This window comes from Apteryx mantelli, chromosome 2, assembly GCF_036417845.1.
Source record: "Apteryx mantelli isolate bAptMan1 chromosome 2, bAptMan1.hap1, whole genome shotgun sequence".
Taxonomy (NCBI): Eukaryota; Metazoa; Chordata; class Aves; order Apterygiformes; family Apterygidae; genus Apteryx; species Apteryx mantelli.
The window spans coordinates 76,480,752-76,494,969 of record NC_089979.1 but is presented as its reverse complement, the minus strand read 5'-3'; the positions used below and the strand labels follow the sequence as shown (position 1 = coordinate 76,494,969).

Below are 14,218 nucleotides of genomic sequence, written 5' to 3'. Positions count from 1 at the left end.
TTTCTTCCAGATTCTGAAGCTTTCTGTTAGGTTGCTTATGTTGGCAAATAACCCTTAATGACTGACAGCAGCAAAATGAGATGTTTTCAGATGTTCCAATTTAAGGTGTGTTTTCTTTTTCTCCCTAGAGACCCAGTAAATTTTCACCCTAAATTTTAGCGACATAAATGACCAGTTATGCTTATGTCCTGAAAAATGTGCTTTGAATGCTTCTGCAAGAATGGCTGTTCTCCTACATTATTTGGCAGCCTCCAAAAATTTCTTTGCCTTCCCTATTTATGAGCTGTATGATAGCAATCTCTTACTCTCTTTCCCAGCTTGTAGTATTAGGTGTGAATCTCCCACCTGATTCTGAGCACACTGGAGTTCATGGAAGGGCTGTGAACGGAGATTACGTCAGGTAATGAGGCATAGTTTTGTGGACAGACAGTCCAGTAAAGATTATCTCATCATATAAAGCCAAGACAAACATTTATCTATGAGATAGGCCCTATGGACCTAGGCTGCCCAGTCCACAGTCTCTTTCTTAGTCTGGTCCACAAGCACTGCTGGCACAACGCTGCAGTAATATCTTTCTGTTTCTCCTCCTATAGAAAGGTCTGGCCAAAACATCTCTGGGCTTCAGAGCACCATGCCCCCTCTTTGTTCAAGAGGCTTACCTGGTTGCTGTCCTTCACTTGAAATGTTTATACCTGAAGGAATGCCAGTTTTGTTTTTGTTTTGTTTGTTGTTTTTATCCCTAAAAGATGTATTTTGTCTTCAGAATTTGTGCTTGACGTAGAAGTTGCTGTATGAGGTTCTTTGTGTTATGTGGGAAGTCAGATTTGATTATTTTAATAACTACTTTTAGCCTTAGAGTTTGGAGTTTCTAGTAGGTCCAGGACCTCTTTGTTTTCTCTATAGTCTAAGTCTATACGAGAGAAAGATCCAGAAAGCAGTTCTGTGAGTACTAAATTAATTTGTATGAAAACCCATGTGAAGATTTAAAGCGCTGGAGCCCAGAGCCTTTTTTCTAAATTGAAATGGGAGATACTGATTAAATTAGCACAAAGTGTGATAAAACTGCAAGACATCGCATCATTAGATTGCTTTACACAGTGATTGGGAATGTTACCAGTTTAAATAAACTTTGTACATCTATTTAAAGCATGTGTCTATCTGTGCATGCCAGTGTTTAGTCCTTTGAGCTTTTATAGCCTTTGGTAGAAATGTTGCCAATTTGTTAATGCGTATGCTGTGACTTCTGGATGTTTTTTTGGGATTGACACCTTATTTTGATTTGCTAATTATGGTGAATTAAGAAATATTCCTAACAGTTTTGGAGTTTGTTTTTATTCCTTCTTTAAAATTTGATAGTGTGTTTATAAATGCAATAGGGAAACCTAGCTAGACAGTATTGCATAACTTTCTGTTCAATATTAATATAATAGCATTAATGTTGAGCAACCCAATCGATCTGGTCACAGCATCCGTTCAAAAGGGTACAGGGGATACTGCTGGAAATTAGGTAGCCTGTGTTTTATTCTGATATCTAAAAATTTGCAGTTCACCTCACTTGTGAGTCATTCCTCTAAAATGAGGGTAGTATTCACCATCCTTTTAAAACTGCTGATGGATTTGGATGAAAAGAGCTGTACCAGAGTAAAAATATTTATTACATAACAGCAAAGGGACCTAGAGATAGCATTTATTGTTAAAAAGAGAAGATGTGAGCTTAACTGAGCCATGGCCATAAGAGGTGAGAACTAAGAAAGCAAGAATGGTGGTGGTGTCTTGCGTGTCTAGGAACAAGGGCTGTGAAGCTACCAAAGATGCCCATGTAATTCTGACCCCTCAGTGGAAACTGTGTGTTGTGTCATGCATTCAGTGTGCTATACTGCACTGTGTGTTGCACCATGCTGTGGTGGTTATAATTTCTGCAGATTCTCTGCCCTCTTTGCTGGTGATCAAGGCAAACTCCATCCCAAAGTGAAGACTGAATAATTTCTAATTCTCTTTGTCCTTGCAGGTGAAGCCAGTTACTCGCAGTAGAATCAATGTGTCGGCACGGTTTCGAAAACCGCTTCAGGAGCCCTGTACTATTTTGTGAGTAGAATTTTCAGTTAGTGAACTGCCTGTTGTTTTCTTATCTTCAGATGAGTTTTGCTTAAAATGCCCCTCCAAATTATATAACTTTGGTTTATTTCAGCCTGATTGCTAATGGAGACCTTGTCAGCCCTGTAGTGCGCCTCTTCATTCCCAGGAAAGCACTGAATCAGTGGGATCATATTCTTGAAATGGTTACAGAAAAAGTTACCCTCAGAAGTGGAGCTGTGCACAGGTATCAGGAAGTTGAATGTTTGCAAGGTGCATTTGATATGTATAGGTATGTTCTTAAATTTTGAAAAGTAGATATAAGGAATCCTTCCTGCTTCATGGGAAATTTCAGTATAAAAAAATTAAATCAAAAAAACAAAAAATGGAAATACAAAAAAATGTTGACTTCAAGTCATCTTCGTGTTTCATCTTAACTGTTATTAAAACACCCAGACCCTCATTTTGTTTTTACTGTAATTTCTTGATTAAATATTTAGTTAGCAGGTATATAATAGTACAATATATATAGTATTAATAATTTATTTACATGTCAGAATAAAATAAATGAACACTGAAGTCAGACAAAATGTTCGAAAGTTTTTATACAGAAAATATCTCAATAATAGATGCAGTCCATGTTACCTTTTAATTTGACAGTTCTTTATATTCACTGGGGCAAACAATTCCAGAGAAAATGTTTTAGATCCTTTGGTTTTGGAAGACCTGTGCTCTGATGAGAATGTGCTCTATATTCAACTGGCTCAGTCTCTTACCAGAGCCAGGGCCAAAGCTACAGTTGGGGATTTGCCAGTTCCAGTGTCTCAGCTGGTCTGAGTTCTTGTGGTATCCCAGGGATAGAAGATGACCTCATGGATAGATAGTTTTCCATCACTTAAAGCCTTAAAATGTAAAATAAATGCTCTAAGAGAAGATCTGGTAGCTGTTACAAGTTTTAGAGCACAGTGATATCCAGTCTCCATGGGAAACATTGCAACCTAAGCAGGCTGCCGAGGTGTGTACTGGCAAATTACTGACATTCCAGTGTTTCCCCATTTAGAGCACATGACAGAAATCCATTCTTACGATGGAAAAGAGCCTTTCGCTGGAAAATCATTCTTTGCAGCTTACGCAATGTCTGAGGCTAAGCTTGCAAAATCTTTCCCAAATCAATGAAAATAAAATAATCTTTCTCAGTTCTTCTTACTGCTTTCCCAGAGTGATACAGTCCATAAAAGATTAAGGTAATGTTGTCTGTTGCCTACCAGCTTTCATCTAATTTTTTCCTCTCAGCCCTGCATCTCTTTGCTCATATTATCAGGTTACTTAGCACTTGTACTTGCAATAAAGTAAACCTAAATACATGTTGCTGCTTTCTGGATCTGATTCTCAGCTAGTGTAGCTCTGAAGTGATTAGATTAACAGCTGTTTACAACATATCAGTTCTTTCTGTTCCTGGGTTGCTTAGGAATTCAAAAACGTTTCAAGTTTTATTCTCATTACTTGATATCGCTCTTTGATGAAACTGAATGATGTAGATGAAAACATCATTCTGTACATAGTTAGGATTGCTTTTGAGAAGTTCCCTTCAGTATTTATTTTTCTTCCTTTTAAAAATAAGATAACGTACATGACATTTTGAATTATTTAATGTTTTCCATTTCTGGTTTCCTATTAACCCAGTTTTCATTTTCTTTCCCTTAAAAAACTAGGAATACATATTAAATATGCTAGTAGAGTGTTCACTGTTCTTTAATAAGTTACACATTAATTACTGGGGTTTACTGAAACTGTGTAAGCATTAGGGGAGGTCCTGTATGCCCACTGATGCTGGGAAGATATGATTTCTCATTAAACAAGGATGAATAGAATTACAAGAACTTGCAGTATATATACAGCATTTTTTTTTCCTTTTCCATGTCATTAGATGTCATACAAAGCTGCCAAGTTTTATTCAGCTTCAAAAGGGACATCTCTGCTGCATGATACTAGCCAGGGGAATGTAGGAGGACACAGGTGGTCTTTGAATGGTTGTGGCCAGATGGGTGGGTAGAAGGCTTCAGTAGTAAGAGTCACAAGCCTGTCTGATGCTTGTTAAGTCAGTAATAATAAATATATTTGTTTGAAGTTGCATTGTTAAATGTGTTTTTAAACTAACTTTCATCTTCAGTGACGGATTATGTTTGATTCAGTTATGATGGTTATTATTTTCAGGGAGAAAAGTATAACCAGAGACTGCTAGATATTTGTCCATAAGGTTTTCAGGTGTTACATTAAGCAAACAATTTTTGTGCTTTAAAACACAAGCAAAGTGAAAGATCAGTTACAAAAACCCAAAATGCATGCATGTATGTATATCCCATGGAAATATATAATATAGTTCTTAAACTGCAGTTTTCTGATTTGCTTTGGGGAACAGAGTTGTAATGTAATCTAGCAAAACACAGATTGATTCAGAAATGGGCTTTTTGTCTATTTTAGATTGCTTGTTTTATCATCATTGTTTGACTGTAACTGATGGCGTCTGTGTGGTAGGGAAACAAATTGCCCTTTGAATTGCTGGCATGCCTGTGAAATTTTTGCACTAAAAAGTAAATATGAGTAGCACAGAGGGGTGCATCAGAGCTTGCATACTTCTACATAAGGGAGCAGCAATATGACCAAGATTTCAAAAGGCTTAAATTTCACCTTTGTGAACTTTCAGTCTTTGCACTTAGAAAACCAAGGTATTTCTGTATGGGAGGGTGCACATAGAAAAACAAGGTATTTTCATATACGGAGTACAAGAAAGAGATGGACTTACTGGAGTGAGTCCAGTAAAGGGCCACGAAGATGTTTAGGGGCTTGGAGCATCTCTTATAGAGGGGGAACTGAGAGAGCTGGGACTGTTCAGCCTGGAGAAGAGAAGGCTGAGGGGGGATTTCCCGAGCTCCCTGCCAACCTCAGCCACTGGTTATTCTGTGATGGATTCTATAAGCTGCACCTCTATTTTTCTGTATTTATTCAGACACCAGGGTGTGTGTGAACTTAAGAGGCAGCTTTTTCTCTGTGAGGCTGAAGAATTCTGCTCTTTGTAATTCAGGGGTGTTCTCAAGCCAGGCTACTGACATTCTTCATAGAAGGGTCATTGCATAGACTTAAGTATCATTTTATATCTCCTTGAGTTTTGTTGAAATTTATGAATAACACATAGTAGCTCCTCTAGATGGCTTAGAGAAATACATTTAAGATGGCTATTCAACGTTCCTGTACTTAAATGCAAAAGTGTTAATGTTAACTTTATTTTTTTTAAATTAAATATGACTACTGTTGCATTTTGGAATGTGTCTCATAGGAAAGAGCCTGTTTATGATTCCTTCTTCCTCGTTGTTATGACTGTCCTTAAATAAAATCACAAACTTGACAGTGAAGTGATTGGGATAGCATAGACATAGAAATCTCCAAATCCCTAATGCATTCCTTCCTTCTCAGTAAATGTATACAGAGTATGAACAGAAATGGTTGTGGTAAAAATCTGCCCAGTGTAACAGACATATTAATTATTGGTACTGTAGATGTTTAAGATGCCCAGCTTCTTGCTTTAATATTCTAATGCATTTTCTGCTACTTTCAGCCTTACTCCACCAGGTACAGCTGTGCTCAAACCCTTTGGTCTGTACTATATAGTAATATAAGCACAATAATATCAACTTTGTGTCAGTGTTAGATGATCTGATCCTTGGTTCTCAGTCATGGGGCTGTGAATGCCCTTGTTCTTCCCAGGTTACTGAAGAGTGCCCAGAACATCCATGGGAGTAGGAACTTGGTAAGAGAGAGGCCAAGAACCCATAGATCCCTTCCGAAGTGTCAGGGGAAGGGTGTTAAAGATCTTCTAAATACAGAAAGTAATTTATTCTTCATACTTAGCTTAGAAATGAGGAGAGTATATTATGTGTCAACTTGCTTCATCTTTTATTAGTTTTATGTAAATGTGATTTAGATAATTTTTTTGCTATGTCTTCCCTTGCCTGTACAGTGAGTGGTCACTGTATGACAGCCACAGTACTTTATTGGGTTTCAAACTCAGACATTCAAAATGATGTAGTGAGTTTAGATTAACGGAGCTTTCAGTGCTCTAGTAAACTTAACTGAGAGGTAAGGTTTATTATATTAAGTATTTTCGTGTTTTCCAGACTCTACACTTTAGATGGAAAACTTGTTCAGAATGGGTCAGATCTGGAGAATGGGCAGTTTTATGTTGCAGTGGGCAGAGACAAATTTAAGAAGTTGCCGTATGGTGATGTCCTGTTTAGCAAATCTACAATAAGAAGGCCACAGGGGTAAGTTCTGCGTATGCGTGATACACTTTTCACATGCTTGTGTGTACATCAACATGTTTACGAAGTACCACCAGTAAAGTACAAAATCATCACTCCAAGAACATTCATAAGGGAGGGAGAGAGAGATGGATGGGTTAGTATGAATGCATAACTTTATCAACAACTTTTGAGAAAGTTGGGATACAAATCTGTAACAAAAGAGAAAATGGAAACTGAGAAGATTATTTCACCCCATAAATGTGCCATTTGTTATGTATTACAAAATTAATACCAGAAGAAGGATTGTTTTGTCTTGGCTTAATTTGTTTTTCCGTGGATATAAATGTATGTAGCTGAATGAGATTAGGTGTAGCTCTACCAATCTGAATCTGCTGTTGCTTTGTAATGTTTTATGAAATATGTACCCCTTTAAGAATGTTTTTTATTTGGGTCTTTTTTTTTTTTTTTTTTTAGGCCAGCATTATTGCATAATAGAATCCTAAATAAGGTCTCTGTCAGGAGAAACTTGGGCTTTTAGTATCTTTGGAAAAAACGGAACCTAAATTGGAAGTCATTTCATTGAAGTAAATGGAAAGAGAGGGAACTTTGTCCCACATTCTACACATAAACTGTGGTGTAATTTAGGGAATTTTGTCTCAGATTCTGCACTAAACTGAGGTGTAATTTATAATTTTTTTTTGGCAAACAAATATAGACAATGTGAATAACTTAAAGTATTTTAGAAAATATTCGCAACAAATGAGTTTAAAGATGGTGAAAAGCATTGCCTAAGATATGTTGATCAGTTAAAGTAAACAGACAGATGCACTGAAATTTGGTGGGTGGAAGTATTTTCATTATAATAGTTGTAAGGGTCTTTCACGTAGTAATTCACTGAGTACTGCTCTGAGGTTCTTCATTATATAAAACACGCATTATGGGGAAATTTAATGCATTTGTTTGAATTACTCGGTGATTATGCATTTAAATAGTGTGGTGAACAGAAACAAGTGTTTTTTAGTAAAACTGTAATGAATAGAATAACTCCATTGCCATAGCTGACAATATTACCTTCAAGATGCATAGTATCTATAATAGCGACAGTATACAAATTCTAAGATATGACTTATTTCTACAGTTCCAAAGCTTCCTCACTTCCTCCTATTGTGGGATCTCGAAAATCTAAAGGGAGTGTAAGTATCAAATGCCTTAATAACATTTGTTTCTAGCTTCTCTTAATTCCAGCAGATGGAAAGTCTCTGTCCTTTGGGTTTTAATTAAATCTGAGGACAGAAAATACACAGCCGCCTGGTGGTATGCTTATTATTGCTTGATGGATCTGCAACTATTTGCAATGTCAATTAGACAAAGAATTCCAGGAAAATATTATTGCAATAAATGCTGCTTTATTTTTATGAGAGCTTCCATAGGAAAGATCAACTCCTGCCTTGAGGAGGAGATTTCCCATATTGCTTTTCAATGATCATTGTGCATTTGTTTGTTTATTTATTCAAATTATGCACCTAAAGGAAAAACATAGAACCTATTGCAGGAAATGGTGTGTCTGAATACTTTAAGTCTGAATAAGGTCCCAAAACAGTTTCCTGTCCCATGCCTTGTCCTTTTCTAATGGTTAAAATACAGAACTTGAGTCTCCATTGCTTTCTATCCTGTATAGCTATTTATATGTGTACAGAATGAGTCCACTGTGGGTTTAAAACAGTTCCAAATCAGAAGTATCTTTTTGCACCAGTTTTGTACAAGTGCAGTTTCTTGTATGAGTAACAAGACAGTGGAGAGTCAGACTCACAGGCTCATTATAATTGTGGTAATTGATCCTGTCCATCCACAGTATGCAAAACTCTGTAGCCCCTAAACAAAATAGACAATAAAATATTCAAGTCTCTTTTCCATTCTGTTGAAATGCAGTAGAAGATAAAACCTCAGTAAAGAATAATTTCAAGTGATGTTTGTTTGCTTTTATAATGTAAGCTTTGCAATTCTAGCATTCTTAAAAATAACTCATTATTATCTGTCTTCTCTATGAGAAGAAGAGACAAGAAGTTAACACTTACACAGAAAAATATTTGATATTCAGGTTTATCCCGGGGGATTGTAACAAAAGACAATTGCCCAAATATTTGACACACTGATAACAAGGAAGTTTCAAAATTTAAGGAGGCAGGAATATGTACTGTTGCTCTCAAATTTCTAGTGCAACACTTAGACTGAGCTGGTATAGATCATGAAATTGTCTTTCCTTCAATTTAGTATCTACATTTTTCACTGCTATTTCTTGGAAGTAACTATCTGTGATTTGAATCTTTAGGAATCAGAAGAAGCTGAAATATGGCCATGTCCTCTTTTTTTCTTTATACAGAAATGATCAATTAAAGATAGTATTTCAGTAAATTATTTTAAACATAACTGATTTCTACTGATTACACTAAAATTAGAAAAATCATTTAATATTTTATTAATGTATGATAGATGCAAGTTTTTTTGAAGAGATGCAAGATTTTGTTTGGGCCTGATTTTTCTGAACACTTCTAATTTTATACAGACGTTACCTTTGAACTTTAGCAATGAGGTTAAAAATAATTCTACAATGGCAATGGACAACAAAGGCCTTTCTGGTGTGCAAATTTTAAAAAGGCATGAGTTGTTCATACAGTTACACTAAGTGAAACAATGAAGTAGAAAGTATTTGTCTTCCATGATTTAGCTAAGTCTGTGATCAGGTGAGCAGTTTCCGATATGGATGATCCCAGTTAAAAGCTTGCTGCCCCATCTGCCTGAAGTGTTTTGCTGTTTTATGGAGCAGTTTGACAGAACTGGCTTAGGAAGAAACTATGCAGGCTGTTAGCCTGGCAAGAGTAGGTTGACAGTCACTAATGAGGGGCAACGTCAAGGGTGTTTGGCTGGTAGTCTCTTTCCCCAGCCTAGCAGTGTATAAGCAGCATCCTAAAGGGCTATTATATACAGTTTAGCTTTTATGATGTTGCTTGTGAACAGATTTAGATGGAGGAAAAAATGTGTATAAATAACAAAAACTCTAGCTAGTACAATTAATCATACGGCCAGGATTATACATACAACAAAGTTGTTGTGGTGAAGCAAGTTACCTTGAATCAACTGAGCTGATTCAAACTCTGTAACTCTGATTCGTGCTGATGTAACTCTCTGTGTGTGTTCTCTAATCCCATAGATAAAAGTGAGGTAGTTTGACTTTATCTTGCAATGGAAAAAAGTTGGTAAAATATTAATTATTAAATCTTGTCCTACTTAGATAATATTTTATTATTTTGTGGAATCAATAAATGGATAATGAATGAAATGCCCTCAAGTGTAAATACAGTCAATGAATGCTTTTATGGCATGGACTCCCATGGGTGTTTCATAAAATTGCCTGATAGTTTTCCTTTTGTAAATTACTTTTGGATCTATTGGTCTTATTAATTTGCCACTGTAAGCCCCTGGAAGAAAATAGGGACCAGGCTTCTCGTTCTGTTTCCAGATACACAACAGCGGAAGCCGAGAAGCTGGCTGATTTCCTTGGAGGTGATTCAGAAGTGACATGTTGGCTGGCCCCTTTCAAAGTGTCCACTTGGCAGCCAGTGTTCCTGCCACAGCTGACTGTCATCCTTTCCCAGCCACTTTTGCCACTTAACAGATTAATACCCTTGTCTCAGTTGCTCAGGCAGTGAATCTTTCACAAGTCATATATGTTATTCATATCTGGTGACTTTCTACACATATGCATAGATGAGATAGAGCTGTATGTCATACATATGCATGTATAGATTCCCCTAGTGTTTCTTTTTGTCAAAGGAAACCCTTTTTCCTTATAATAAATGCCTTATTTTCTCCTGGGAGTTGTTATATGATCTGACTGATTAAATTATTTTCCTCAACAAGTTGATGAGACAGTTGCAGTTTTCTGGGTTGTTTTAGATAACCTTTAAGTGTACTGATTGTAAATTCTTTTTTTTTTTATACCTGATACCAATCCTTCAATATTAAAAAAATTGAAATAATATTGACATTTAAAAAGAAAATTGGTCATATCCATCAGTGATAATTGTGAACAATTCTTTTCAGGGAAATGATCGACAATCTAAATCTACCACTGGATCCAGTGACCCAGGAGAAAACAATTCCTCACCTCGCCCTCCAAAAGGGAAGGGCAAAAGAAGCCAGAACCAAGAGGAGACCCACTTTTCTAACAAGCCTACAAAAGTAAAACAGACAAAAAGAGTAACAGCTTCCACAGTAGTCCTTCAAGATAATGGTAAGTACTGAGATAAACTTTATTATAGCATAGTGACTTCTGAATTTCAGTTAAACCAGTGAAACGCTGGAATAATATACTAGTACAGTTCTTGAATTGTCCATTTACTTTGGCTGACTTAATAATAGTAGTTTTTGTTTAGCAAATGTACCTATGCACAGCCATCGTGTTCTTAGCTCCATTTACATACAACAGGAGAGGCTGTGTATGATACTTAGTACTGCTTAGAAGTTAAGTAAACTAATACAGTCCTATCTTCATGCTTTTGATATAAGCTTAATCAGTAGAAAATATATTTTGACCATTTTCCCACTGTTCTGTACTCCAAAAAAGTGGAGAAAAGGAACTGCTCTGTTCAAAGGATACCTCACTCTCCCTGAGGGTCCCTGGTTAGCTGACTTGTTCTGTATAACAAAATGATTAAACACTGCAAGAATAAAATGAACACAGAACTCCAATTAGCCAGTCGCTACAGAGGCTGATCATACAGCAGAGCTGCTGGAGGCACTTTCTGAATTTCTCTCCTGCTAGGCCAACAGTTTAGGAATTTAGTCATAAATGTTTTCTTTGAGAAATTGCTTTTCTTATCCTGTAGTGTGATTCCCTCCCCCCACCCCTTTTAATGGCTAGAAGACTGTCCCCTAACTACAGATGTTGCTGTTGTGCTGGGATGGCTATTTTTTCTCATTAGTAATAGTTCAAAAAGTCATTAACACAGGCCAGTTAATATCTGTCAGTAGAAATAAATTATGCTTTTCATAGCATTTGACATTTCTTCACGCAGCTATTTAAGTGTTAATTATTAAGTGTGTAATAACAAATTATGGCTTAAATCTTCAGAATACTGCACCCAACAGCATGTTTTTGTACATCTGCATTTGTCTAGAATGATGAGTTGTCAATTGTGCTTTCCGAGTCAGGAGCAGGTTTGTAAGTTTGAGTTTTAAAAGGCCAGCGAAGTATAATATAGAATCTTTCATAATATGGTATCTTTTTCAGAGGAAGCTTGTTGAATTTTCTGTTTGTTTTAGTCTTGATTCAAATAGCATTCTGTCCTGTTGTTGATAAGTGGACATAATTTTAGCCAACTTTTTTTGAGTGTAGTGTTTTTTCTTACCGAAGAATGACAATTATGTTATAATGAAAGTGACAGGAAACATTGATCTCCTTTATAACTCATTAAATCTCTGAACAGTGATTTAGTACTTCTTCTTGAAATTATCATCGTGTATCCCTATCTTTTATAGATTTAGTGGTGCATGCTAGGAACATATGAGAGAGAGAATACCAGAGCTGACTTCTAAGAGAAGGCCTTGTATGCTTGGCTTATAATTTTTAAGGGCTCAGAATCATTATATAAGACACAAGGAACACAGGGAAAGGCTTATATTTAGGCAGTTATCTACCCTGGATACCTTCAATCACTGATACATTTCCATTTTTTCAAATAGATGCAAATAGGTGATATTGGGAAATGCTGGTGCAAGGTTCCTTAAATAGAGCTCAGAATCCACGTCTGATCTAGACAGATCTCAGATCTCTTACATTAAGGACAGCCAATATATATAACTTTTTCTGGTAGGTATAATGCCAACATGTTAATTTCAGACAGTCTGTTTTTTTTCTGGCCTGAGGATTTTTGTAAGTAAAGTTTCTACAGATGTTTACTGAAACCAAATGGACCCCTATTGCCAGGGTAGGAGAAATCTGTTCTTTGGCTTTGTTGACCTTGCATTATCAGAATTTTCTGATTGCTTTCTTTTGTTTCCCAGTGGAGGGAAAGATACTGGAAGCAGATATAGCTTTCCCTCTCCTTTCAGCAGGCAGCAACTGAGAGACAAATCTTGCTTTAGCAGATGGCAGACAAATATAGGGGAGATACTTATCTCTCCATATTTGGTGCTATTGCTGCTCCACCTGCTGACAGAAATGGTTGGGAATCCACCGAGCTTATTGAAGAAGTGACTGTTGTTTCCACTTCAGCTTTTCCCTGCCCTGTGAATCTCGCATAGGTTGGAGAAGCTGTTTGAGGCAGCCAGTTCTCTCATTTGAGCTAAAGCTTACGCTGGGTGAAGCTCTCTATTCATTCTTTGCTCTTCTATTTAACCTCCTTGTATGAAGACTTGCTAGTTGAAGTGGAAATGGGAAGTTTGAGGAGTATGCTGTTTTGCAAGTCTAGATCTAGCTGGTCATGTGGGCAGTTGCTGAGGGAGATGATGTCTCTAGGTTGAATTCACACAACAATACGTGATGAGAAATGCAAAGCAGTGTAATGTGTTTCTGATGGACTAGAATCCCTGCTCTCAGTGGGTCTCTGTTACTTGAGGAGGTGGATACTAAGTCAGTAGTAAGTATTTTGTTTTGCCAACCACAAGAAGCATAGCATCTCATGCTCCTGTAAGTCTTTAGGCTAGTCACAGTGAGAATTGCAGACTTGTCAACACCTACAGAATTATTTTTCCCTAATTAAATTCCCTAATATTTGTCCAGCCAGATCTGGAGGAAGATATCCCAGGAAGCAGCTGCCTTAAGATTCTCATCAGGCTCATTCTCATCTAGGCTACTAGTTCAAAGTGATTTTCAGTACTGCTTATATTTTAACAAGAGGTTCATTCTTATTATTTCATTTCTCTCTCTCTGATTTATTTTCCAGGTCAGCTTAAACGTATTTCTTTGCCACATGATTCAAACTAAATTTCTTGACGTTTTACTTTTTTCCCCTTTCTGGCTCCCATTTATTTTCTGGCACTTTGCAGTAAGTATGACATGATTTTTTTTCTGTTATCAAGAGCAAAATTAGGATGTCACATTTGCTGCATTTTGCTTTAAAAGCCCTCAGTAATGTTAGCTAATATCCTGTATTCATCATTTTATTTGAGAAACTGCGTGCAGTTGTTCTGAGACTGTTAGCTCTTAGTGGAATGCTTTTGCTGTAGCATTTTTCTAAATAAGTGGTTTATTGTGTGGAAATCATTTGAAGGGTGCATGGAGCACTGGAGACAGATCGCAATTGTCCCTTTTCTTTCCCTTTAGTCATTTTGACTAAATAAGTGTAAGGGAGAGGGCCATAGGCCTCTCAAAATCCGCTATGTTTGTCTGTGAAAGAGCTACAACAGTGCTTACTGCAATAGTTTTCATCCTAGTAGCCAATCAATAAATGTATCTGAACCAGGTTTTGAAACAGATGTGTCTCTCTGTGAGAGACAGTAATTCAGCCTCTTTACCAAGTTTATTCCCTGAAGTGTCTGAATAGTAACAGGCTGGTAGAGATCTCTCCCTTTCGACAAGAGTTGATCCTGTTGGCAAATCATCTGAGGCAAGTGGTGTGTTTCATCATTTAAACAGAAGCAGAAAAGTCCCTCTGGAAGCAGGTGGTGGTTGAGTTGCAGTGTCGAAGATGAGGCTCAGCGGTATCAAGGAAGAATGGTAATAGCTATTGCTGCTTCTGCTGCAGGATATAGGCAAGAGACTAATGTCAAATAGTATGTTTTTCATACCCACCCTATTAATCCCGCCAAACCTGAAGACTCTACATGATGTGCAGTTTTTTTGTTTT

At 36.9% G+C, this 14,218-nt stretch overlaps 1 protein-coding gene across 1 annotated transcript in view; it reads left to right on the top strand.

Annotated features, from left to right (window-relative positions):
• DCDC2 (doublecortin domain containing 2) overlaps positions 1–14,218 on the top strand; it is a 69,959-nt gene that overhangs the window by 20,703 nt on the left and 35,038 nt on the right. The window contains exons 5-9 of the mRNA XM_067292391.1: positions 2,009–2,085; positions 2,189–2,320; positions 6,246–6,392; positions 7,510–7,564; positions 10,473–10,662. Coding sequence (XP_067148492.1) covers positions 2,009–2,085; positions 2,189–2,320; positions 6,246–6,392; positions 7,510–7,564; positions 10,473–10,662 — 601 coding nt within the window. The remainder of the gene's footprint in view (positions 1–2,008; positions 2,086–2,188; positions 2,321–6,245; positions 6,393–7,509; positions 7,565–10,472; positions 10,663–14,218) is intronic.